The 25,986-nt window shown below is 44.6% G+C and overlaps 2 protein-coding genes and 1 pseudogene across 2 annotated transcripts; 2 read left to right on the forward strand and 1 right to left on the reverse strand.

Annotated features, from left to right (window-relative positions):
- Nucleotides 1–1,383: 1,383 nt before the first annotated feature.
- On the forward strand, nucleotides 1,384–1,522 carry LOC123155173 (uncharacterized; annotated as a pseudogene).
- A 5,787-nt stretch (nucleotides 1,523–7,309) lies between these two features.
- Nucleotides 7,310–10,718, reverse strand: LOC123152578 (uncharacterized). The gene is made up of 4 exons (XM_044572093.1): nucleotides 10,588–10,718; nucleotides 10,392–10,507; nucleotides 9,416–9,603; nucleotides 7,310–8,370 (listed from the first exon to the last, which is right to left on the reverse strand). Exons 3-4 carry the CDS (start codon nucleotides 9,594–9,596, stop codon nucleotides 7,703–7,705), a joined length of 849 nt encoding a protein of 282 aa, XP_044428028.1. The 5' UTR covers nucleotides 9,597–9,603; nucleotides 10,392–10,507; nucleotides 10,588–10,718; the 3' UTR covers nucleotides 7,310–7,702.
- On the forward strand, nucleotides 10,285–25,986 carry LOC123153022 (uncharacterized). Its single transcript, XM_044572348.1, has 4 exons — nucleotides 10,285–10,699; nucleotides 24,424–25,016; nucleotides 25,242–25,437; nucleotides 25,811–25,986. Exons 1-3 carry the CDS (start codon nucleotides 10,285–10,287, stop codon nucleotides 25,278–25,280), a joined length of 1,047 nt encoding a protein of 348 aa, XP_044428283.1. The 3' UTR covers nucleotides 25,281–25,437; nucleotides 25,811–25,986.

The raw sequence follows: 25,986 nt of genomic DNA on the forward strand, positions 1-25,986 counted from the left end.
AGGGGTTCGTAGATGTACTTTTTCAGTGTGTGCACTATGATAGATCCAGCGGCACCGGATAGCTTTCGAACATTACTCTCTTTTTTTGTTTTATCTGAAATATTAATTCATGGACTTAAACTCATTTGCCTTCTTCCTGATCCACGAACAGGCAAAGTGGTATGTAGCTGCTGTGGAGCAGCCAGGCAAGTGCTTTCGCTGTTTGTTCTTCATCTCTACTCCCCAGAGATAATTTTTCTTTTAATGTCATGCTTAATTCAGAAGTGGTATTCTGTCTACCTTCGGCACCTTATCTTCCTGTAAGTGAGTACAATACATTTGACGTGTCAATGTCTTGTTCTATCTATCAACGTGTGTATGTATCTACAAAGAGAGCTGAATGGTGGTGTTTCTAACTCTCATGAATCTTTTCTTTTGTACATTAAAATTGTTGTCTGATGGTGTGTGATCATGTAAAGTATTTCATGGTCATGATTGGTGAAGTTCACCTTAATTACTACCTGAAAGCACTATATTTATCTTGCTGGCATGCACTGTTAAATTACGTCTTGTATCGGGCCTCTAGCTACGTTTTAGTAGTTGGTTCGGACTCTTTCTAGTTTCCTTGTTCGTCCAAATCTTGTAATACTGAACCGACTCTGTATCGTGGGATCTTCCCATCTACTCCCTCCGTTCCGAATTACTTGTCTTGGATTTGTCTAAATACGGATGTATCTTGACTCATTTTAGTGCTAGATACCTCTGTATCTAGACAACTCTACGACAAGTATTTCGGAACGGAGGGAGTATATAAGATGAAGCCGTCAGCCTCGTTAGGCAAGACGTTCGATCCAAACTTTCATGGTAATCAGAGCGAGGCTCTTCCATCGCATCTAGCAAACACCCCGATACACCAAAACCTCCACCCAGCCATGGCGTCTTCTTCCTCCACCGCTGTGCTTTCCACCTAGGTTACAGAAAAACTTACCCGACAGAATTATATCCTCTGGCGCGTGCAGATCCTTCCGCAGGTTCGCAGCGCCGGCCTCTGGTCTCCTCGATGGATCAGATGCCGAGCCACCCAAGGTTCTCGCCTCCAAGGACAAGGACGGCAAGGACATCACCACGCCAAACCCCGAGCACGCGATCTGGGTTCGCCAAGACCAGCTCGTGCTTGGGTATCTTCTCAATGATCTGACAAACGAGGTACTAATCCAAGTGGTGTCGATCCCCACGACGCATGGCCTCTGGACCTACCTCGCCAACATGTTCTTGTCTACATCACGCAGCAAGATAAATAATCTTCGGGTCGCCCTCACCAATGCGCAGAAGGGAAACCAGAACGTGGCAACTTACTTTGCCCATATGAGGTCGCTGGCTGATGAGCTAGCGGCTGCTGGCAGTCCTCTCGGTGACGAAGAGCTGATGTCTCACATCCTCTCCGGGCTGGATATGGAGTACCAGCCGCTGATTTCCGCCCTTGACGTCCGCACCGAGCTCGTCTCCCTCGACACCCTCTTTGCCCTCATGTCCAACTTCGATCAGAGGGTGGAGCTGTTCCAGGGCACCGCCGGCAATTTCAAGTCCTCAGCTAATGCTGCTTCACGTGGTGGTCGTGGTCCCAAGGGCAACCGTGGCCAACCGCGCAACAACTATGGTGGACAACGCGGCGGCGGCAACAACTACAATCAGCACGGTGGCGGCTACCAGCAAGGAGCAGGTGGTGGCTACAACAACCAGCAAGGAGGCAGCTCTGGCTATGGTGGCTACAACGGTGGTGGTGGTAACAACTGCTCCGGCAATGGTCGTCCCTTCTACTCCAACAATAGGGGCCGCCAAGGAGGACAATCTGGTAACAACAATACATCGCGTGGGCATGAATTTGATGAGTTTGGGCCCTGCCAAATATGCAAGAAAACTAATCATATTGCCAAGGATTGCAACTGGCGCTATGCCGAGGACAACAATTATCAAAGAAAACGAGTTGCTACAGCTGCAGATGGCTCTTATGGAGTCGATACAAATTGGTATGTTGACAGCGGTGCTACAGATCACATCACTAGCGAGCTAGAAAAAGTGACTATGCATGAGAAATACCACGGCCATGATCAAGTCCACACCGCCAACGGGACAGGTATGCGGATAAGTCATATTGGTCATTCTATTATCAAAACCCCACACAAAGATATACATCTTAGAAATTTTTTGCATATACCTCGTGCCTCGAAGAACTTACTCTCTGTTCATCGCATTGCCCTTGATAACAAAGTATTTTTAGAATTTCATCCCTATTTCTTTTTGATTCGGGATCAGGTCACGAGGAAAATTCTTCATCGAGGTAGATGCATACAAGGAATATATCCGTTGATTCCCCGGTTTAGAAGCTCAAATAAACAAGCATATGGAATCATTAAACTTTCATCGGAGCGGTGGCATGCACGTTTAGGACATCCTTCATTTATTGTAGTTCAACAAGTTCTTAGAAATAATAAGCTCCCGTTTGTTGGTGAGCATAGTAGTGACACTATTTGTGATTCATGTCAGAGAGCTAAGTCTCATCAGTTGCCATATCCTATTTCCACTAGTATTTCTACTCAGCCATTGCAACTTATCTTTTCTGATGTGTGGGGTCCTGCCCCTACTTCTGTTGGTCGTCATACTTATTATGTTAGTTTCATTGATGATTATAGCAAATACACGTGGATCTATCTTCTCAAAAAACGGTCCGATGTATTTCAAGTTTTTCATAAATTTCAAGCACTTGTTGAACGCAAATTTGATCATAAAATTATTGCCGTCCAATCTGATTGGGGTGGCGAATATGAGAAGTTAAATTCCTTTTTCCAGCAAATTGGTATTTCTCATCATGTCTCATGCCCTCATGCTCATCAACAAAATGGTTCTGCCGAACGCAAGCATCGACACATTGTTGACATAGGTCTAGCCCTTCTAGCCGGTGCTTCCATGCCGTTAAAATTTTGGGATGAAGCTTTCCTCACTGTTGTTCATCTTATCAACATGCTCCCTAGTCGTGTTATCCAGAATGAAACACCATTAGAAAGACTTTTTCATGTCAAACCAGATTATACACCCCTTCGTATTTTCGGATGTGCATGTTGGCCTAATCTTCGTCCATACAATAATTGAAAACTCATGTTTCGTTCCAAACAGTGCGTTTTTTTTCGGTTATAGTGCCCAACACAAGGGAGTTAAGTGTCTTGATGTTCCTACCGGACGTGCCTATATTTCTCGTGATGTTGTCTTTGACGAGACAGTTTTTCCTTTTGAACACCTTCATCCTAATGCTGGTGCTCTTCTTCGCAAAGAAATATTGCTTCTTCCATCTCACTTAACCGGCATTGGTCAAGGGGGTGATGATAATTTGAATGATCAATTGACTAACTCTGCTGACTCTGGTTATGAGTTGCATGATGTTGCAGATACTACAGGAACATATACCACATATGCAGAAAGAAACGGTGCAGAAAATGGTTCAAATCTGGTCCAAAATCAGCATTATCGCATGTGTGTTCCACCAGGGAATAGGACTGGCGCAGAATCCATCTCGGGATTTCAGCAGCAGCAGGAAGAAGAATCTTCCTTGCGAGCAGAAACCAATCTCGAGCAGACCGCCAGCGCTGGACCGCGCCAATCTCCATCTGACACGCGGCGTCACGGCCTCCCTCAGGTCGTCTCGCGCTTCACGGACGAACCGCGGGTGTACACTCAGCGGGCTGCCATTCCCTCAGCCCGTTCAGGGCCCATCTTGGAGCCCATGATAGGTCCTGTCGGGTCCAGTGGATGCGCTGCGCCAGATGCGGGATCGTTGGCTCGTCACGAGGAGCCGGGATCTTCTATGCATATTCTGCAGCAATATGTTACAGCCTTGGCCACAGAAGATCCATGCCTGTCTCCGTCGTCTAGCGAGATTCCCTCGGGATCGGGCGCTGCAGGGGACATCGAAGGATCGGTGGAGCTGCCCCGATCAGCTGTGCATGCTCCAGGATCTTCTATGCCAGCTATTTCTGTTGCTCCTTCTGAACTAGCACGTACACGGCTACAAAAGGGAGTGATCAAACCCGTAAATTACAAGCATATTACTAAATTTGGCTTAGCATGTTCAACAGGAGAACCAGTTAATCTTGAGGAAGCATTTGGTGACACGTGGTGGAAAAAGGCTATGAAGGAGGAATATTTGGCACTTCAGAAAAATAAAACATGGCATTTGGTACCCCCACAGAGAGGTAAAAATTTGATCGACTGCAAGTGGGTTTACAGGATTAAGAAGAAGTCGGATGGAACTATAGACCGTTATAAGGCCAGACTCGTTGCTAAAGGTTTCAAACAAAGATATGGCATCGATTATGAGGACACATTTAGTCCAGTTGTTAAAGCTGCTACCATCCGTCTTGTCCTATCTATTGATGTGTCCAGGGGCTGGAGTCTGAGACAGCTAGATGTGCAGAATGCATTTCTTCATGGTGTTCTGGAAGAGGAAGTGTATATGAAACAACCACCTGGATTGAGGACAGAAATGCACCTTTTCATGTGTGCAAACTTGACAAAGCACTGTATGGTCTGAAGCAAGCTCCGAGGGCTTGGTATTCTTGGTTGAGTTTAAAGCTACAAAAACTTGGTTTTGCTCCTTCCAAGTCTGATACTTCCTTGTTTATTTATAATAAGTCAAATACATCTATATTTGTGCTTATATATGTTGATGATATCATTGTTACAAGCTTATCAAATGAGGCAGTGACAGGGCTGCTAAAAGATCTAAACTCAGAATTTGCTCTCAAGGATTTAGGAGACTTGCACTTCTTCCTTGGCATTGAAGTGAAGAAAACTAGAGAAGGTCTTCATCTTTCTCAGGAAAAATATGCAACTGATCTTCTGACTAGAGTTGGCATGCAAGCTTGCAAACCATCACCAACACCTTTGTCCAGTACAGAACAGTTGTCACTTGCAGAAGGAGAGCTCTTGAATCAAGAGGATAGCATCAGATACAGAAGTATAGTAGGTGCCCTTCAGTACTTGACTCTTACAAGTCCTGATATTTCCTTTGTTGTGAATAAAGTGTGTCAGTTTCTTCATGCACCTACTACAGCTCATTGTACAGCTGCAAAGCGTATCTTAAGATATGTGAAAAATGCTCCAGACATTGGCCTAACGTTCAACAAGTCATCTTCCACACTTTTCAGTGCTTTTTCTGATTCAGACTGGGCAGGTTGTCCAGATGATAGAAGGTCAACCGGAGGATTTGCAATATTTTATGGGCCAAATTTGATCTCCTGGTGTGCAAAGAAACAAGCTACTGTCTCAAGGTCAAGTACAGAAGCAGAGTATAAGGCTTTGGCTAATGCTACAGCGGAAATTATTTGGGTGCAGTCTATGCTTAAGGAACTTGGTGTAAGGCAAACTCAGTCTCCATGTCTATGGTGTGACAATCTTGGTGCCACATATCTTTCTGCAAATCCAGTCTTCCATGCAAGAACAAAACACATTGAGATAGACTTTCATTTCGTCAGAGAAAGAGTTGCCAACAAACAGCTGGAGATAAGATTTGTACATTCAAGGGATCAGATTGCAGATGGTCTTACAAAAGCTTTGCCTACTAGAAGTTTTGAGTCATTCAAGCGTAAGCTCAACTTGTCAAGGTTGTGATTAAGGGAGGATGTTAAATTACGTCTTGTATCAGGACTCTAGCTACGTTTTAGTAGTTGGTTCGGACTCTTTCTAGTTTCCTTGTTCGTCCAGATCTTGTAATACTGAACCGACTCTGTATTGTGGGATCTTCCCATCTATATAACATGAATCCGTCAGCCTCGTTAGGCAAGACGTTCGATCCAAACTTTCATGCATGAGTTGTATTTCAGGCAGAGTGGACCTCTATGTTGGGATTGCCTCTAGAAAATCATGGGAAAATGAAAAATATTACATCGATAGTACTCTATCTTGATCTCTTAGTGTTTTCTATAAAAAAGATCTTAATTAGTGTCAAATTTTGCTGAGTGATCTGGTGTAAACAAACATTGCTAAATGAATAGGCATATTAATTTGTTCCACGTCTTGCTTCAGTTCTGAGGTTGAGCAAAATGCCTTGGCTGAGCGGACAACTGTAATGTACATATACATAGTATCTGTATCCTCAGCCCATTTGATAACCTAAGATAAATTTCTGAATCGAAAGAAAATACAAATCACGAGGCCTATGTGTGCTTCACTTTCCTTCAAAAACACTGATTATTATAGAGTCATTATAATAATTACTTACCTTCATTTTCCCCTTGGTTTATAGACTATCTACAGACTACAGTACTACTTACATCTTACATGTTCATCGTGTTATTCCGTAGAAAAGGGATGAAGAAGATGCATCCTGCCCTCATTTTATTTCAGCAAGCTTGTCAGTTACAGGTATAACTAGCACGGTGGTCTTCAAAATACTTGCAAATTTAAAATTTGGCATGGAATTATTTTTTAGTACCTCCACCTGTAGATATCAGCATGTTTGAGCTCACTGGCATCTAAGACCGCAATTATCTAACTTTCCATTTATCCTTTGCAGGTGTAGCCCTTTCAGGGTCTTGTATGCATCGGCACGGGTGTTTTCTCGAGAAAAAGCAAGTAGGGCCTGACTGAGTTGATTTTTACACAGGTGTGCAAAATGGCTACTTTCAGTTTCTACAACTGCTTTAGTAGTTTCTCTTCAAGTTAGATACAAGGAAATTCACATATCAACTTGTTTAAGTCTTAACACACTGCTTTCACGGACACAACACATATTATGCTGGCTGTTTAACTTTTCAACTCCTCTTTAGATTTTAAATTTGAAGGTGTCCAGTCAATACTTTTATATGTCAAGGAATCATTGGGCTTATATGGCCTTTGCCTCCAAATGAACAAGATTGTAATTTGTAAGAAGCTGCCCAAGGATATTATTGGAAATTTATTTAGGCTGAGATTCGTTCTTGGATATAAGTTGCTTCTTTTACTTGTAAAACAAATGCTGTGATTAGTACTTTTTCTCCAAAACCTTGATAAAAGAGTCGTTAACTAAAGTTGTATTCCTATATTAGTCGCCTTTCACAGTGATATGCTGCTCCTTCCATAGTTTACAGTGTTTACTACCGTTTGGAGTAAAGAAAGTCACAAAAACATGGGTGCTAGTGCTACTGATGTTTCTGTGTGCCAATCATAGTTGCGAAGTTATAACATTATCCTGATGCACTGTACTACGTTTCTTGCAGATTCTGATGCATGGCAACAAAAAGGATTGACGTTTTGATCAACCTGGCGAATAGGAAGGAAGATAAGAGTTGCGAATAGCAAGGATATTTCAATATGGATCGAGTTGATCTTACGTGTACTGTCAATGTTACAGCTCTTGCCTGTTCATGCCTCACACGAACCCTGTTCTTAAAAAGGAAAAAAATAGTACATCCCAGCTCATCCAGCGCGTGAGCCACTGAGAATCAAAATCCCCACCTGAATGCAATACAGTATGACGCATAAGCGCTGTGTTATCTCAACAAGGGAGGAATCTTACGCTACAGCAATATTCTAAGACCATGTGTATATAGCAAAATGGTATCGCTGGTATTCCTAGAACCACAGCTAGTGCGGTTGTGTCATAGTTGCTCCAAAATCGATCATACAGTCAGTACCAAGACAAGATTTTCTCCCTCAACAGCATATTTCAAGTAGCATACTTCGCCTTCATCATTCACTTCTTAACCCACGGACCTCCAACGAACCTCGGGTTCGCGTTGCGGTTCCTCTTCCCTTCCAGGATGAGGTCCTGACTTGTATGCGAAACAGCATCTTCCCCATCTTCAGAGTCTGTATTAGATGAATCACTGCCACTGGTTCCAGCCCCTGCATCAGATCCTCTCGGTCCCTGGTCTTCATCTTGGTTTCCTCTAGGCCTCACCAACTGAATCTCTGGCATGTACACAACTTGTGCTGCCGGTGCTGGTTGGCAACATACCATCCAAGCCAAGAACCCACCGAACACAGCGGCCAGTATCCAGGCAACATAACCTGACACCTTGGCGGTCTTGCAACCGTCTGTCTTGGGTGTCATCTGAGGCGATGTGCACTCAGCTGTTTCCTTCTCATCGTATGACCGATCGCATGGGTTGTCGAGAGCCTTGTTTAAGTAGATTGACGCGCCACATCTGGCCAGCAGCTGCGCCATGTTGCTGATGTTGAAAAGCGGCGACATCCCAAAGGCAGCCTCCTCCTTGACCAAGCAGTAGCAGGAGGGCCTTCCAACAGTGCCGACAGCGACCGCGCAGCAAGCCTCAATTGGCATTGGAGCGTTGACAGGCTCGCGGCAATTGATTACCAGTTCTCTTGCCACTTCCTTTGGAGTGCAGCCAATCACAGAATCTGCAAGCAAATTTCAATCAGTGACAAGATATGCATCCACACTTGTAAATAGCATCAAAGGGACGAGAATTAATGTTGGCAGGTCTAGCTAAGAGTCTGAACAGACTTCTTGAAGCAACTGAATATATAAAAAAAAAACTAGTAGTTGATTGTGGAGATAAAGCAGTTCAGGCGTTCGCTCTGCGGTACTAGGATGTTGCTCGGAAAATAAAACTAGTACAAGTAGATGAAATACGAGAGAAATCTGTTGAGGAACCAACACAGCCTATAACTTGACAGAGTTAGTAAATCAGTATGGTGAAGAAGAATCTACTCAACAATGAACTACAACTGATTTCAGAAGACACGCAAGGCGACAAACACATGCATCCATGTGCGATATGGCCGCCGTATGAACTAGACCAATGCTGTACAAATAGAATGGCATGTAACAAAAAAATTCTTGAGAAAATCGATCTAATCTTAAACACACATCACAAACATTGCCCGGAATGTATAGCTAACATTCCCACACTTGCTGCAATGCAAACTAACATGAGAAACTCAGGTCCTAGTGGAGTTCCCAAATATCACAAGTTCACAACACTGCAGAAATCTCCATCCACAGGCAGCTGTAAATATCAAACAGGAGGAATGATAATGTGTGATGCACCAAATGTAGGATCCTACACGTCAGGTGTGTGCTGTCTTCATTACAATTGTTTTGAAGTTAGATATGCATAGAGTTGAGTGCAACTATTATACATGTTATCCTGCCAAGTGTATACATGTGTGCACGTTCTATTCCAACTCAATTAAAACTTTCAGAAGCCCGGGAGCGCTGGCGGATTACTCAGATCATGATTGACTAAGCGCAATGAAAATTAGCCATAGTTGGGGGCTGTAGTTCAGTTAGGAGAATTGAGCTTATACTGGGTGTCAGTGGGTGTGCAGGGCACTCGTTGGTCACAGCGAGATGACACTCCTGTGATGATCTCCTAGCTTGTACAAAAGTACGGAATGTCTTAAGCATATACAGAAAGGTTGGTGGAAACGAAAGACGTACCAATATGAACTGTGGAGTCTTTTGGTCTGCTTGAGGAAGTGGTGGCCGAGGCAAGTGAGGAGCGTCTCAGATGCTCAGCGGATGTTGGAGAGGAAAGAATACTCACTCTTCCTGCAGAGACAGTGGTGATAAGCAGGCCAAAGACGACCACCGTCGCCATCTTCCTCGCTGCTCCCATCATCTTCTCTCTGGCATATAGCATCAAAGGAGCATTCAAACAAACAGCAGTAGTAGATGAAAACAACTAGATAAAACAGTTAGGCAAATAATCAACAGAGCACAGATTCAGGCATTCCATCAAGCAATACATCAGGCAGGTTTTAGAACTTTTTTTTGAGGAAAAAATGCGGCAGGTGTACAAGCTAGCCGCGGGTGCCATCCGCATGGAGGAAGCAGAAATTGTCCACAATTAAACTGGGAACCAAAGGCCTCAACAATCAACGCATTGTCCACAACGCACACACACACAGTTGTAGCTCGCTGCTGGTAGACAATGTCCTGGATGACCACACGTTCAGTTCAGCAAAATGCAGTCATGTTCAGGCGTGGGGAAACCAGAGTGACACACATACCAAACGAGCAGATGAACTTAACTTGATTCAGACTAAGCAGACATAAAGGCACACAACAGCAGGGCAGCCAACCTCAAGGACTCGACAGAGTTGACCCAGAACCTTAACACGCTACCGCGGACACTACAGACAGCACGGAGGCCTGGAACTGAAGCAGCACTGCAGCAGAACAACCACAACAGGCATGCACACACCGATACAGCGAGACAGACAGAGGCAGGATCCAGGGCCATATCCAGCAGCAATCGCTCATTCAACATGTAAAAAGCATCGATTCATCTAACCGAACCGTAATCCATGGAAAACAGACCCAAAATCGGTCATCCATCTGCCAGCCGCGCTCCGGTTGGCGGGCGCACGCGCGTCGCGGCCGAGGGAGGGGGAGGAGAGGACGATGCACTTACCCACTCGGGCGGGGCGGCGGAGGAGGAGCGGGTGGTGAGCGAAGCGCACGTCGTCGACCTCTTCAACGTCGCCGGAGCGGAGGACGGAATGGGTGCATCCGCGGCTGCCTGCCTGCCTGCGCGCGCCCGAGATGTTAGCGAGCGAGGAGGGAGGGAGGGGGAAGCGGGGGAAGAGCACGAGCGGTACGGGACTGACCTCCGACGCAGCAGCCGCCGCCGATGCTCGCTGGCGGCAGGAGTCGCGCCGCGCCCGTGGGTCTTCCTTCCTCCGCGGCTCCGCGACGCGAAGCAAGCGGAAGGAGAAAGCGGTGCAGTGTTGGGGCTCGGGGTTAGATGTGAAGTGAAGGGGCCGTGGATTGCGGGCTTTGAACGAAGGCCCAGTTCGGGAGCTTACTTGAGGAGGAGGTAAGAAGGAAAGAAGATTTTTCTTTTTTCTTTTTAAGCAATAGAGAAGGTGGGTGCGATAAGGAGATGGGAAGGTCGAAAAGCTATTTGACTCCTGAGCTCTAGTAGTGACCCCGTTGTAAAAAAATAGGAACCACATTGTACAAGTTTTCAAAGAACTCTGTGGATGGATTCAATGATGCATGCTACAAATATGAAATATCACGATGTGAAATTCTAAGAAGACAAGATTTGTATATTTTGAAGACTTGAAAGTGTGTATATTCAAATCCACACGTCTGTCATTTTTGTGTAGCTTCGAATATAAAGTATTTCAAATTGATATTTTGCGTGTTTGTGGGATACGTCGGTGACAGCATGCAAGAATTCTTTTCCACATTTCTAAAAACTTGAAAATGTGATTTTTAAAAAATCAAATAGAGAGACCACTAAAGCTCACGAGTTAGAAATATCCACTATGGGAAGCAAGATTTTACTTTCTCATCACTCATTCAGTACGTTGGCTGGGTTATATCATCTACACATTGTGACCGGGGCAACACACACACACACAAACACAAACACACACACACACACACACACACACACACACACACAAACACACACACACACACATGTAAACACCTTCCTATCACTTACACGCGGGTCCCACTCTCCTTCCTTCTAGTTCGCGAGAACATCATCAATTGTAGGCACAAGTGTGATATCCTCTCCTCCTTGAAACGATTATCCCTACCGGAATGGCGCCAATAAAAAAGCGATAGTGTAGCACTTCGTAGTCCTCCCACATCGTGGAATCATGTGGTAGAGACCACAATTGTACCCGGATCTGCACCATCGCGTCGTTACCCTTTTTTTTTGGCAGCCGTCCAGTATAAGCGGGGAATAGAGGCACCGTTGTAAGGCTATCGGGTTGCTGCAGCTCAAAGAAGACCCGTCTATAGCTTCGCGGTGAACGACTTGATCTGCGACACATGGAAGATCGGTCCACATGCCAGTCTGGTGGCAACTCCAACATGTAAGCGATTACATTGACATTACATTGACATTACATTGACACGCTCTACAATCTTGAAAGGTCCAAAGAACTTGAAGGAGATCTTTAGGCGTGTACGTTTGACTACATTGGACTGGGCATGCATTTTGAGCTTGAGGACCATCTCACGCGCACACACACAAGTTGGCACTTTGTGCGACTGTGATCAGGAAAGCGCATGGAGCCCCATGCGTGGTTTTGATAATTAATGATATTTTTATGAACTAGTGTTTTTATTGATTTATATCTAAAGGATGTTTTCATAGGCAATACTTGAGGACCATGTATTGGTTTCAAGGTTGAAACAGAAGAAAGTGTAGAAGATGGAGTTCTTATGAGGAACTCAAAATGAAAGCATGCTCTAGCTTATATGTTAAGCTATGAAGGATCAAGATGTTGAGAAGTTTATTACAAAAAAATAATCATGTGGATCTAAGTCAAGGTCATCATGTGATACCTGTGTGGCCCTCGGACATCACCTCCTCAAGTCCAATTATGCCACCGACTACTTCGATGATGTCCATTGGCCCCATGAAGAGAGCCCAAGCTAAAGCTCTACGAGCCGAGGTGACTCTATTCCTGAACACATGTGACTTTTCACCATGTATGAATGGTTTGTTAACTCAAGTGGATACATACTCAGGTATCCACAAGAACCACTACAGGTGACGGCAGAGGCGAAACTGAGGGAGGAGAAGATAAGCCCAAATAAAAAGGATGGAAGAGTCACTATAGGCATCGCAAACAAGCCGCGAACAAAGCACGGACTATACGCACGACCTCCATTTTGCTAGTGGAAAAACATGGACATGTCTGTGCCACCTCCAATATGCGCGCAGACAAACCGGAAACCGCAAACTGTCTGCAGTCATGCCTGAGGACTTTCCCACTTACCCCCTTTTAGGTTCCACCTATGTGTGAATATGGGCAAAGCCCTTGTACCTTACTGTTGAGGAACGTTGCAGAAAATAAAAAAAATTCTACGCTTCACCAAGATCAATCTATGGAGTTATCTAGCAACGAGAGAGATGAGTGCATCTACATACCCTTGTAGATCGCGAGCGGAAGCGTTCAAGAGAACGGGGTTGAGGGAGTCGTACTCGTCGTGATCCAAATCACCGATGATCCTAGCGCCGAACGGACGGCACCTCCGCGTTCAACACACGTACGATTGGGGAAGACATCTCCTCCTTCTTGATCCAGCAAGGGGGAGGGAGAAGTTGATGGAGATCCAGCAGCACGACGGCGTGGTGGTGGAAGCAGCGGTGATCTCGGCAGGGCTTCGCCAAGCTCAGCGAGAGGGAGAGGTGTCACGGGAGGGAGAGGGAGGTGCCAGGGGCTAGGGTGCGCAGCCCTCCCTCCCCCCTCTTTATATAGGGGTCCAGGAGGGGCGCCGGTGAAGGAAATATGCCCTAGAGGCAATAATAAAGTTATTATTTATTTCCTTATATCATGATAAATGTTTATTATTCATGCTAGAATTGTATTAACCGGAAACATGATACATGTGTGAATACATAGACAAACAGAGTGTCACTAGTATGCCTGTACTAGACTAGCTCGCTGATTAAAGATGGTTATGTTCCCTAGCCATAGACAAAGAGTTGCCATTTGATTAACAAGATCACATCATTAGGAGAATGATGTGATTGACTTGACCCATTCCGTTAGCTTAGCACTTGATCGTTTAGTTTGTTGCTATTGCTTTTTTCATGACTTATACATGTTCCTATGACTATGAGATTATGCAACTCCCGTTTGCCGGAGGAACACTTTGTGTGCTACCAAACGTCACAACGTAACTGGGTGATTATAAAAGAACTCTACAGGTGTCTCCAAAGGTACATGTTGGGTTGGCGTATTTCGAGATTAGGATTTGTCACTCCGATTGTTGGAGAGGTATCTCTGGGCCCTCTCGGTAATGCACATCACATAAGCCTTGCAAGCATTGCAACTAATGAGTTAGTTGCGAGATGATGTATTATGGAATGAGTAAAGAGATTTGCCGGTAACGAGATTGAACTAGGTATTGAGATACCGACGATCGAATCTCGGGCAAGTAACATACCGATGACAAAGGGAACAACGTATGTTGTTATGCGGTCTGACCAATAAAGATCTTCGTAGAATATGTGGGAGCCAATATGAGCATCTAGGTTCCGCTATTGGTTATTGACCGGAGACGTGTCTCGGTCATGTCTACATAGTTCTCGAACCCGTAGGGTCCGCACGCTTAAAGTTTCGATGACATTTATATTATGAGTTTATGAGTTTTGATGTACCGAAGGAGTTCGGAGTCCCGGATGAGATTGGGGACAAGGCAAGGAGTCTCGAAATGGTCGAGACGTAAAGATCGATATATTGGACGACTATATTCGGACATCGGAAAGGTTCCGAGTGATTCGGGTATTTTCGGGGGTACCGAAGAGTTACGGGAATACGAGGAAGAAGTAATGGGCCTCATGGGCCAAGTGGTGGAAGAGAGGAGGCAGGGCGCGCAGCCCCCCTAGCCCAAACCGAATTGGACTAGGGGGTCGGCCCCCCTTTCCTCCTTTTCCTCCCTCTCCTTCCTTCTCCTTCTCCTTCCCTTCCTTCCCCTCTCCTACTTGGACTAGGAAAGAGGGGGGAATCCTACTTGGAGTAGGATTGCCCCCCTTGGGTGCGCCTCCTCCCCTTGGCCGCGTCTCCCCCCTTGCTCCTTTATATACGGGGGCAGAGGGGCACCTCTAGACACACAAGTTGATCAAGTTGATCGTCTCTTAGCCGTGTGCGGTGCCCCCCTCCACCATAGTCCACCTCGATAATACTGTAGCGGTGCTTAGGCGAAGCCCTGCGTCGGTAGAACATCATCATTGTCATCACGCCGTCGTGCTGACGAAACTCTCCCTCAACACTCGGCTGGATCAGAGTTCGAGGGACATCATCGGGCTGAACGTGTGTAGAACTCGGAGGTGCCGTACGTTCGGTACTTGGATCGGTCGGATCGTGAAGACGTACGACTACATCAACCGCGTTGTCATAACGCTTCCGCTTTCAGTCTATGAGGGTACGTGGACAACACTCTCCCGTCTCGTTGCTATGCATCACCATGATCTTGCGTGTGCGTAGGAAATTTTTGAAATTACTACGTTCCCCAACAGTGGCATCCGAGCCTAGGTTTTATGTGTTGATGTTATATGCACGAGTAGAACACAAGTGAGGTGTGGGTGATATAAGTCATACTGCTTACCAGCATGTCATACTTTGGTTCGGCGATATTGTTGGATGAAGCGGCCCGGACCGACATTACGCGTACGCTTACGCGAGACTGGTTCTACCGACGTGCTTTGCAGACAGGTGGCTGGCGGGTGTCAGTTTCTCCAACTTTAGTTGAACCAAGTGTGGCTACGCCCGGTCCTTGCGAAGGTTAAAACAACACCAACTTGACAAACTATCATTGTGGTTTTGATGCGTAGGTAAGATTGGTTCTTGCTTAAGCCCGTGGCAGCCACGTAAAACTTGCAACAAACAAAGTAGAGGACGTTTAACTTGTTTTTGCAGGGTATGTTGTGATGTGATATGGTCAAGACATGATGCTAAATTTTATTGTATGAGATGATCATGTTTTGTAACCGAGTTATCGGCAACTGGCAGGAGCCATATGGTTGTTGCTTTATTGTATGCAATGCAATCACCCTGTAATGCTTTACTTTATCACTAAGCGGTAGCGATAGTCGTAGAAGCATAAGATTGGCGAGACGACAACGATGCTACGATGGAGATCAAGGTGTCGCGTCGGTGACGATGGTGATCATGACGGTGCTTCGAAGATGGAGATCACAAGCACAAGATGATGATGGCCATATCATATCACTTATATTGATTGCATGTGATGTTTATCTTTTATGCATCTTATCTTGCTTTGATTGACGGTAGCATTATAAGATGATCCCTCACTAAATTATCATAGTAAAAGTGTTCTCCCTGAGTATGAACCGTTGTGAAAGTTCTTCGTGCTGAGACACCACGTGATGATCGGGTGTGATAGGCTCTACGTTCAAATACAATGGGTACAAAACAGTTGCACACGCAGAATACTCAGGTTTAACTTGACGAGCCTAGCATATAACAGATATGGCCTCGGAACAGGGAGACCGAAAGGTCGAGCGTGAATCATATAGTAGATATGATCAACATAGTGATGTTCACCATTGAAACTACTCCATCTCACGTGATGATCGGTTATGGTTTAGTTGATTTGGATCACGTGATCACTTAGAGGATTAGAGGGATGTCTATCTAAGTGGGAGTTCTTAAGTAATATGATTAAATTGAACTTAAATTTATCATGAACTTAATCCTGATAGTATTTTGCAAATTATGTTGTAGATCAATAGCTCGCGTTGTTGTTTCCCTATGTTTATTTTGATATGTTCCTAGAGAAAAACTATGTTGAAAGATGTTAGTAGCAATGATGCGGATTAGATCCGTGATCTAAGGTTTATCCTCATTGCTGCACAGAAGAATTATGTCCTTGTTGCACCGCTAGGTGACAGACCTATTGCAGGAGCAGATGCAGACGTTATGAACGTTTGGCTAGCTCAATATGATGACTACTTGATAGTTTAGTGCACCATGCTTAACGGCTTAGAATCGAGACTTCAAAGACGTTTTGAACGTCATGGACCATATGAGATGTTCCAGGAGTTGAAGTTAATATTTCAAGCAAATACCCGAGTTGAGAGATATGAAGTCTCCAACAAGTTCTATAGCTAAAAGATGGAGGAGAATCGCTCAAGCAACGAGCATGTGCTCAGATTGTTTGGGTACTACAATCGCTTGAATCAAGTGGGAGTTAATCTTCCAGATAAAATAGTGATTGACAGAATTTTCTAGTCACCATCACCAAGTTAGTAGAACTTCATGATGAACTATAATATGCAAGGGATAACAGAAATGATTCTCAAGCTCTTCGTGATGCTGAAATCGACGAAGGTAGAAATCAAGAAAAACATCAAGTGTTGATGGTTGACAAGACCACTATTTTCAAGAAAAGGGCAAAGGGAAGAAGGGGAACTTCAAGAAGAACGGCAAGCAAGTTGCTGCTCAAGTGAAGAAGCCCAAGTCTGGTCCTAAGCCTGAGACTAAGTGCTTCTACTGCAAAGGGACTGGTCACTGGAAGCGAAACTGCCCCAAGTATTTGGCGGATAAGAAGGATGGCAAAGTGAACAAAGGTATATTGGATATACATGTAATTGATATGTATTTTACTAGTGTTTATAGCAATCCCTCGGCATTTGATACTGGTTCAGTTGCTAAGAGTAGTAACTCGAAATGGGACTTGCAGAATAAACAGAAACTAGTAAAAGACGAGGTGACGATGTGTGTTGGAAGTAGTTCCAAGATTGATATGATCATCATCGCACACTCCCTATACTTTCGGGATTAGTGTTGAAACTAAATAAGTGTTATTTGGTGTTTGCGTTGAGCATGAATATGATTTGATCATGTTTGTTGCAATACGGTTATTCATTTAAATAAGAGAATAATTGTTGTTCTGTTTACATGAATAAAACCTTCTATGGTCATACACCCAATAAAATGGTTTGTTGGATCTCGATCGTAGTGATACACATATTCATAATATTGAAGCCAAAAAGATGCAAAGTTAATAATAATAGTGCAACTTATTTGTGGCACTGCCGTTTAGGTCATATTGGTGTAAAGCGCATGAAGAAACTCCATGCTAATGGATTTTTGGAATCACTTGATTATGAATCACTTGATGCTTGCGAACCATGCCTCATGGGCAAGATGACTAAGACTCCGCTCTTCGGAACAATGGAGCGAGCAACTGACTTATTGGAAATAATACATACTGATGTATGTGATCCAATGAGTGTTGAGGCTCGCGGCGGGTATCGTTATTTTCTGACCTTCACAGATGATTTGAGCAGATATGGGTATATCTACTTGATGAAACATAAAGTCTGAAACATTTGAAAAGTGCATATAATTTCAGAGTGAAGTAGAAAATCACCACAACAAGAAAATAAAGTTTCTACGATCTGATCGTGGAGGAGAATATTTGAGTTACGAGTTTGGTCTTCATTTGAAACAATGCGGAATAGTTTCGCAACTCATGCCACCTGGAACACCACAGCGTAATGGTGTGTCCGAATGTCATAACCGTACTTTATTAGGTATGGTGCAATCTATGATGTTTCTTACCGATCTACTACTATCGTTTTGGGGTTATGCATTAAAGACAGCTGCATTCACGTTAAAAAGGGCACCATCTAAGTCCGTTGAGACGAAACAATCTGAACTGTGGTTTCGCAAGAAACCAAAGTTGCCGTTTCTTAAAGTTTGGGGTTGTGATGCTTATATGAAAAAGTTTCATCCTGATAAGCTCAAACCCAAATCGGAGAAATGTGTCTTCATAGGATACCCAAAGGAGACTGTTGGGTACACCTTCTATCACAGATCCGAAGGCAAGACATTTGTTGCTAAGAATGGATCCTTTTTAGAGAAGGAGTTTCTCTCGAAAGAAGTGAGTGGGAGGAAAGTTGAACTTGATGAGGTAACTGTACCTGCTCCCTTATTGGAAAGTAGTACATCACAGAAACCGGTTTCTGTGACACCTACACCAATTAGTAAGGAAGCTAATGATGATGATCATGAAACTTCTGAACAAGTTACTACCGAATCTCGTAGGTAAACCAGAGTGAGATCCGCACCAGAGTGGTACGGTAATCCTGTTCTGGAAGTCATGCTACTAGATCATGATGAACCTGCGAACTATGAAGAAGCGATGGTGAGCCCAGATTCCGCAAAATGGCTTGAAGCCATGAAATCTGAGATGGGATCCATGTATGAGAACAAAGTGTGGATTTTGGTTGACTTGCCCAATGATCGGCAAACAATTGAGAATAAATGGATCTTCAAGAAGAAGACTGACGCTGACGGTAATGTTACTGTCTACAAAGCTCGACTTGTCGCAAAAGGTTTTCAACAAGTTCAAGGGATTGACTACGATGAGACCTTCTCACCCGTAGCGATGCTTAAGTCTGTCCGAATCATGTTAGCAATTGCCGCATTTTATGATTATGAAATTTGGCAGTTGGATGTCAAGACTGCATTCCTGAATGGATTTCTGGAAGAAGAGTTGTATATGATGCAACCGGAAGGTTTTGTCAATCCAAAGGGAGCTAACAAAGTATGCAAGCTCCAGCGATCCATTTATGGACTGGTTCAAGCATCTCGGAGTTGGAATATACGCTTTGATGAGTTGATCAAAGCATATAGTTTTATACAGACTTGCGATGAAGCCTGTATTTACAAGAAAGTGAGTGGGAGCACTACAGCATTTCTGATAAGAGTATGTGAATGACATATTGTTGATCGGAAATAATGTAGAATAATTCTGCAAATCATAAAGGGGTATTTGAAAGGAGTTTTTTGAAGAAGGACCTCGATGAAGCTGCTTACATATTGAGCATCAAGATCTATAGAGATAGATCAGGACGCTTGATAAGTTTTTTCAATGAGTACATACCTTGACAAGATTTTGAAGTAAGTTCAAAATGGAACAGTCAAAGAAAGAGTTTCTTGCCTGTGTTACAAGGTGTGAAATTGAGTAAGACTCAAAGCCCGACCACGGCAGAAGATAGAAACAGAATGAAAGTCATTCCCTATGCCTTAGCTATAGGTTCTATAAAGTATGCCATGTTGTGTACTAGATCTATTGTATACCCTACACTGAGTTAAGCAAGGGAGTACAATAGTGATTTAGGAGTAGATCAATGGAGAACGGTCAAAATTATCCTTACTGGGATAAGGATATGTTTCTCGATTACGGAGGTGATAAAAGGTTCGTCGTAAAGGGTTATGTCGATGCAAATTTTGACACTGATCCAGATGACTCTAAGTCTCAATCTGGATACATATTGAAAGTGGGAGCAATTAGTTAGAGTAGCTCTGTGCAGAGCATTGTAGACATAGAAAATTGCAAAATACATTACAGATCTGAATGTGACAGACCCGTTAACTAAAATTATCTCACAAGCAAAACATGATCACACCTTAGTACTCTTTGGGTGTTAATCACATAACGATGTGAACTAGATTACTGACTCTAGTAAATCCTTTGGGTGTTGATCACATATCGATGTGAACTATGGGTGTTAAACACATGGTGATGTGAACTATTGATGTTAAATCACATGGTGATGTGATCTAGATTATTGACTCTAGTGCAAGTGGGAGACTGAAGGAAATATGCCCTAGAGGCAATAATAAAGTTATTATTTATTTCCTTATATCATGATAAATGTTTATTATTCATGCTAGAATTGTATTAACCGGAAACATGATACATGTGTGAATACATAGACAAATAGAGTGTCACTAGTATGCCTGTACTAGACTAGCTCGCTGATTAAAGATGGTTATGTTCCCTAGCCATAGACAAAGAGTTGCCATTTGATTAACAAGATCACATCATTAGGAGAATGATGTGATTGACTTGACCCATTCCGTTAGCTTAGCACTTGATCGTTTAGTTTGTTGCTATTGCTTTTTCATGACTTATACATGTTCCTATGACTATGAGATTATGCAACTCCCGTTTGCCGGAGGAACACTTTGTGTGCTACCAAACGTCACAACGTAACTGGGTGATTATAAAGGAACCTACAGGTGTCTCCAAAGGTACATGTTGGGTTGGCGTATTTCGAGATTAGGATTTGTCACTCCGATTGTTGGAGAGGTATCTCTGGGCCCTCTCGGTAATGCACATCACATAAGCCTTGCAAGCATTGCAACTAATGAGTTAGTTGCGAGATGATGTATTACGGAACGAGTAAAGAGATTTGCCGGTAACGAGATTGAACTAGGTATTGAGATACTGACGGTCGAATCTCGGGCAAGTAACATACCGATGACAAAGGGAACAACGTATGTTGTTATGCGGTCTGACCGATAAAGATCTTCGTAGAATATGTGGGAGCCAATATGAGCATCCAGGTTCCGCTATTGGTTATTGACCGGAGACGTGTCTCGGTCATGTCTACATAGTTCTCGAACCCGTAGGGTCCGCACGCTTAAAGTTTCGATGACATTTATATTATGAGTTTATGAGTTTTGATGTACCGAAGGAGTTCGGAGTCCCGGATGAGATCGGGGACAAGACGAGGAGTCTCGAAATGGTTGAGACGTAAAGATCGATATATTGGACGACTATATTCGGACATCGTAAAGGTTCCGAGTGATTCGGGTATTTTCGGGGGTATCGGGGAGTTACGGGAATACGAGGAAGAAGTAATGGGCCTCATGGGCCAAGTGGTGGAAGAGAGGAGGCAGGGCGCGCGGCCCCCCTAGCCCAAACCGAATTGGACTAGGGGGCCGGCCCCCCTTTCCTCCTTTTCCTCCCTCTCCTTCCTTCTCCTTCTCCTTCCCTTCCTTCCCCTCTCCTACTTGGACTAGGAAAGAGGGGGGAATCCTACTTGGAGTAGGATTGCCCCCCTTGGGTGCGCCTCCTCCCCTTGGCCGCCTCTCCCCCCTTGCTCCTTTATATACGGGGGCAGGGGGCACCTCTAGACACACAAGTTGATCAAGTTGATCGTCTCTTAGCCGTGTGCGGTGCCCCCTTCCACCATAGTCCACCTCGATAATACTGTAGCGGTGCTTAGGCGAAGCCCTGCGTTGATAGAACATCATCATCGTCACCACGCCGTCGTGCTGACGAAACTCTCCCTCAACACTCGGCTGGATCGGAGTTCGAGGGACGTCATCGGGCTGAACGTGTGCAGAACTCGAAGGTGCTGTACGTTCGGTACTTGGATCGGTCGGATCGTGAAGACGTACGACTACATCAACCGCGTTGTCATAACGCTTCCACTTTCGGTCTACGAGGGTACGTGGACAACACTCTTCCCTCTCGTTGCTATGCATCACCATGATCTTGCGTGTGCGTAGAAAATTTTTGAAATTACTATGTTCCCCAACAGCCGCCCCCCTAGAGATCCATCTCAAGGGGGGGGGGGCAAGGCGGTGGCTTGCCCCCCAAGCCAAGTGGGGCGCCCCCCACCCCTAGGGTTTCCAACCCTAAGCGCAGGGGGAGGCCCAAGGGGGGCGCACCATCCCACCAGGGGCTGGTTCCCCTCCCACTTCATCCCATGGGGCCCTTCGGGATAGGTGGCCCCACCCGGTGGACCCCCGAGACCCTTCCGGTGGTCCCGGTACAATACCGATTACCCCCGAAACTTTCCCGATGGCCGAAGCTGGACTTCCTATATATAAATCTTTACCTCCGGACCATTCCAGAACTCCTCGTGACGTCCGAGATCTCATCCGGGACTCCGAAAAGCTTTCGGGTTACCGCATACTAATATCTCTACAACCCTAGTGTCACCGAACCTTAAGTGTGTAGACCCTACGGGTTCGGGAGACACGCAAACATGACCGAGACGACTCTCCGGTCAATAACCAACAGCGAGATCTGGATACCCATGTTGGCTCTCACATGCTCCTCGATGATCTCATTGGATGAACCACGATGTCGAGGATTCAAGTAATCCCATATACAATTCCCTTTATCAATCGGTACGTTACTTGCCCGAGATTCGATCGTCGGTATCCCAATACCTCGTTCAATCTCGTTACCGGCAATTCACTTTACTCGTACTGTAACGCATGATCCCGTGATCAACCACTTGGTCACATTGAGCTCATTATGATGATGCATTACCGAGTGGGCCCAGAGATACCTCTTCGTCATACGGAGTGACAAATCCCAGTCTCGATTCGTGCCAACCCAACAGACACTTTCGGAGATACCCGTAGTGCACCTTTATAGCCACCCAGTTACGTTGTGACGTTTGGCACACCCAAAGCACTCCTACGGTAACCGGAAGTTGCACAATCTCATGGTCTAAGGAAATGATACTTGACATTGGAAAAGCTCTAGCAAACGAACTACATGATCTTGTGCTATGCTTAGGATTGGGTCTTGTCCATCACATCATTCTCCTAATGATGTGATGCCGTTATCAATGACATCTAATATCCATAGTCAGGAAACCATGACTATCTGTTGATCAACGAGCTAGTCAACTAGAGGCTCACTAGGGACACGTTGTGGTCTATGTATTCACACATGTATTACAATTTCCGGATAACACAATTATAGCATGAACAATAGACAATTATCATGAACAAGGAAATATAATAATAATAATTTTATTATTGCCTCTAGGGCATATTTCCAACACTTACCCCTTATGCCATTTTCTACCTTACACTGGTATATACCTCTTCCTCTCCTCAGATCTAGGGTCAGACTAGAATTTAATAAAGATAATTGAACATTGCTCTTTCCACTCCTTATGTGGAGTCAAGATCCTCCCCTCGTGGGGTGCCCAAGACCTATCCCCTAGTGGATCTAGTTAGAGTGACATCATGACCTTTTCTTGTCAATCTTCTCTTTGTTGGGTTCTATTGGATCGGTGGACTGACCATAAGAGATTTTAGTTTCATTAAGACTTGAGTGGGTTTGGTTCCCAAGATTCAAGGCTACATATTTGGGTGTGTTTTATTGGATTTGAGCCATTCAAGCTCTTGTTATCTTTATGTTGCTTTATTTGAGTTTTTCCCCTTTGTTTAACACTTGTTTCCCTTGTGTTCATCCTCATACCACTAGTCGAATCGTAAAGATCGGGAACCTTGCATTAGATGGTATCAAAGATCATGGTTGGCATGGATTTGACATGTGTTTCCACCCCCTTGTGTTACTAGCCCCCCCCCCCCCCCCCCCCCCCCCCCAAATCTTGATTAATTTTGAAGATCCCACAAAATTAGCCTCACTTGGTTCTTGGATCATCCAATCAACTTGGTTTTTGAATAAATTTAAATGGAAAAAATTGTGTGAATAAAATTAATAGCCTACTGTACCCCAAGACTATAGATCCTCAAATGAACACTTTTTGAAATTATACATACATTTTTTAAATACATCAATATTACCTTTATTGCGTGATTTTTTTAAGTAACATGTGAATATTTTTAAAAATTACATTAACTTGTTTTAAAAGTAAGTTATTTTTGTATGCATATTATTACATGACAAGAATATTCTAACTTTATTTTTAGTACTAGTACTACAATTTCCATAATATTTAGAACGGGCGACAAATGCACCGTATTTGAACACGACTACCAAGTTTAGCAACCAATTCGATGTATTTTGCAAGTGCAGCCTCAGAAATAAATATTTAATCCAACAAAGAGACTTGAACTTGCATGCAAATCTTGGTTTGAACTTGTGGGTTTGTTCTCCTGCAAATATCATGTGAAGCATGCAAGCAAACTTACTAAAGTAATAGTTATCAAATGTGAAGCTTCTAAAACTCCATCTTAATTAATTATTAATTGGCATGATTGTAAAGCCATATATATTTCTTCTATACTATAAGCTAGTATAATACACCCAGATCAGCAAAACTGAGTTTATGTCTGATTACAAAATTCATGTCTTGCTACACCACTGCAACTTGCAAAGCCACAAGTTTAAGACTAGGACATACAGATTTTCGAATCCAAGCCCATTTCCAGCTGAACCGAAGCACAAAAGCCCACCGGGCCATTCCCTCTTCCCGGCTTCGGATTTGGACGCCGTCGCCGTCGCCGTCGCGGCGGCAAACCCCAAAAAAATGGCGCCTCCTCCCCTAGACGACGTCACGCACCTGCTCGCCGAGGTGGCCTCCCGCCTCTCCCGCCCTCCCGGCGGCGCGGGCCCCTCCTCCGTCGCCGCCGACTCGCTCTCCGCCTCCATCTCCTCCCTCGTGGCTGCCCTCAACCCCCGCGCCGCCGCCCCTGCCTCCTCCGGAACCAGGGTCCTCGACGCCGCGCTCTCCCTCATGTGCTTCGACCCACAGGAGGCAATCCCCCTCCCCCCAATCTCCTTGCCCTCCCTGCGAGCCTTGGTCGGTGCTGATGTGCGTTGGCATTGCAGGTGGATAGGGCTCGCCTGGGCTGCCTCGTCCGCACCGCCGTCTCCGCGCTCTCCGACTCGGCCTCGTGCCGAGTGGCCCGGACCGATGACCGCGCCGAGATGCTCTGCGTCGGGAGCTCCATCTCGCCCCGGGACTGCCGCGAGCTGGTCCGCTCTTGCGCCGCCCTCGTCGAGAAATTGGGGGGCCGGGATGGTGAGATTTCTCCCCTTCCTTTGCTCTCCCCGAATAGCATGCAGTAGATTGCAATGCTGCAACTTTCAAACGAACTTTAAGATGGCGCGGCATTATTAATCATTCATACCTACGTGACTTGCAATTCAGTGCTCAACTCATGACATTTCCTCAGGCTGGCTGTAGGTTAACAGTATGTTAATTGCTTGTGTTGATGTTCATGTATTCTGACTTTATTTTGTGCAGTTGCGGGGCATTCCTATGATCTGTTGCATGCTGCTGTGAAAACAGCCTTGTTATCCCCTCGTTACCAGTGTCTCTTTCCTTCGCCATATTACAGAGAAGATGGAGAAAGCAGTTGCGAGATGGGTACCATTTCTCTGGATGTAACAACCCATCCATCTTATCAAGTGCTTCCCGATGATGGCTCAATCCCGCCAAGGTATGCTTGGGACAGTTCTACATGGACCAACATGGTACTAGCATTAGATTTAAGGATGTTGTATGATATTCGTCTGCTTTGAGCTGTCTTCTAGTAATGTTTTCGCTGCAAACATGATATAGAACAATAAGGCAATGTATGCTAAAGTGCAACTGGAATCCCAGAAGTGTACAACGATCTTAACCCTCTCTTATCAAAAAAATTGTACTGTTTTGTGAGTAGTACAATGTTGGGTTATTGGCACTTTTTTTAACCTTATCTGTGCTTACATTAAGTGATCATTTCTCCTGTGCCTAATTTGAGAAAAAAAAATCCTGCCATTCTTTTACGTATTTTACTGATTTGTTTTGCATTTTTGGTTTGTGTGTGGCAGGGTCCATTTGTGGCATTACGACCCATCAATTCTGAAACATGATCTTTCAGAGATGCTACGAGAAGCAATTACAAGGCCTTTGCTTTGTCTGAGAAAAGAATTACATGATCGGGTAGCATGGCGTGTGATTGTAATATGCTTAGTTTGCTCCCCATCAGCGTTCTTGGAGATGTGGT

Source organism: Triticum aestivum, chromosome 7A (assembly GCF_018294505.1).
Source record: "Triticum aestivum cultivar Chinese Spring chromosome 7A, IWGSC CS RefSeq v2.1, whole genome shotgun sequence".
Taxonomy (NCBI): Eukaryota; Viridiplantae; Streptophyta; class Magnoliopsida; order Poales; family Poaceae; genus Triticum; species Triticum aestivum.

Bases quoted from the DNA above. Each gene is read 5' to 3' on its own strand.
- LOC123152578 (XM_044572093.1), bottom strand. From the start codon at position 9,596: ATGATGGGAGCAGCGAGGAAGATGGCGACGGTGGTCGTCTTTGGCCTG. The intron at 8,371-9,415 runs GTACGTCTTTCG...ATTTGCTTGCAG, and splicing joins AGACTCCACAGTTCATATTG to ATTCTGTGATTGGCTGCACT.
- LOC123153022 (XM_044572348.1), top strand. From the start codon at position 10,285: ATGGAAAACAGACCCAAAATCGGTCATCCATCTGCCAGCCGCGCTCCG. The intron at 10,700-24,423 runs GTGCAGTGTTGG...GCCCATTTCCAG, and splicing joins GCAAGCGGAAGGAGAAAGCG to CTGAACCGAAGCACAAAAGC. The intron at 25,017-25,241 runs GTGAGATTTCTC...TATTTTGTGCAG, and splicing joins GAAATTGGGGGGCCGGGATG to TTGCGGGGCATTCCTATGAT.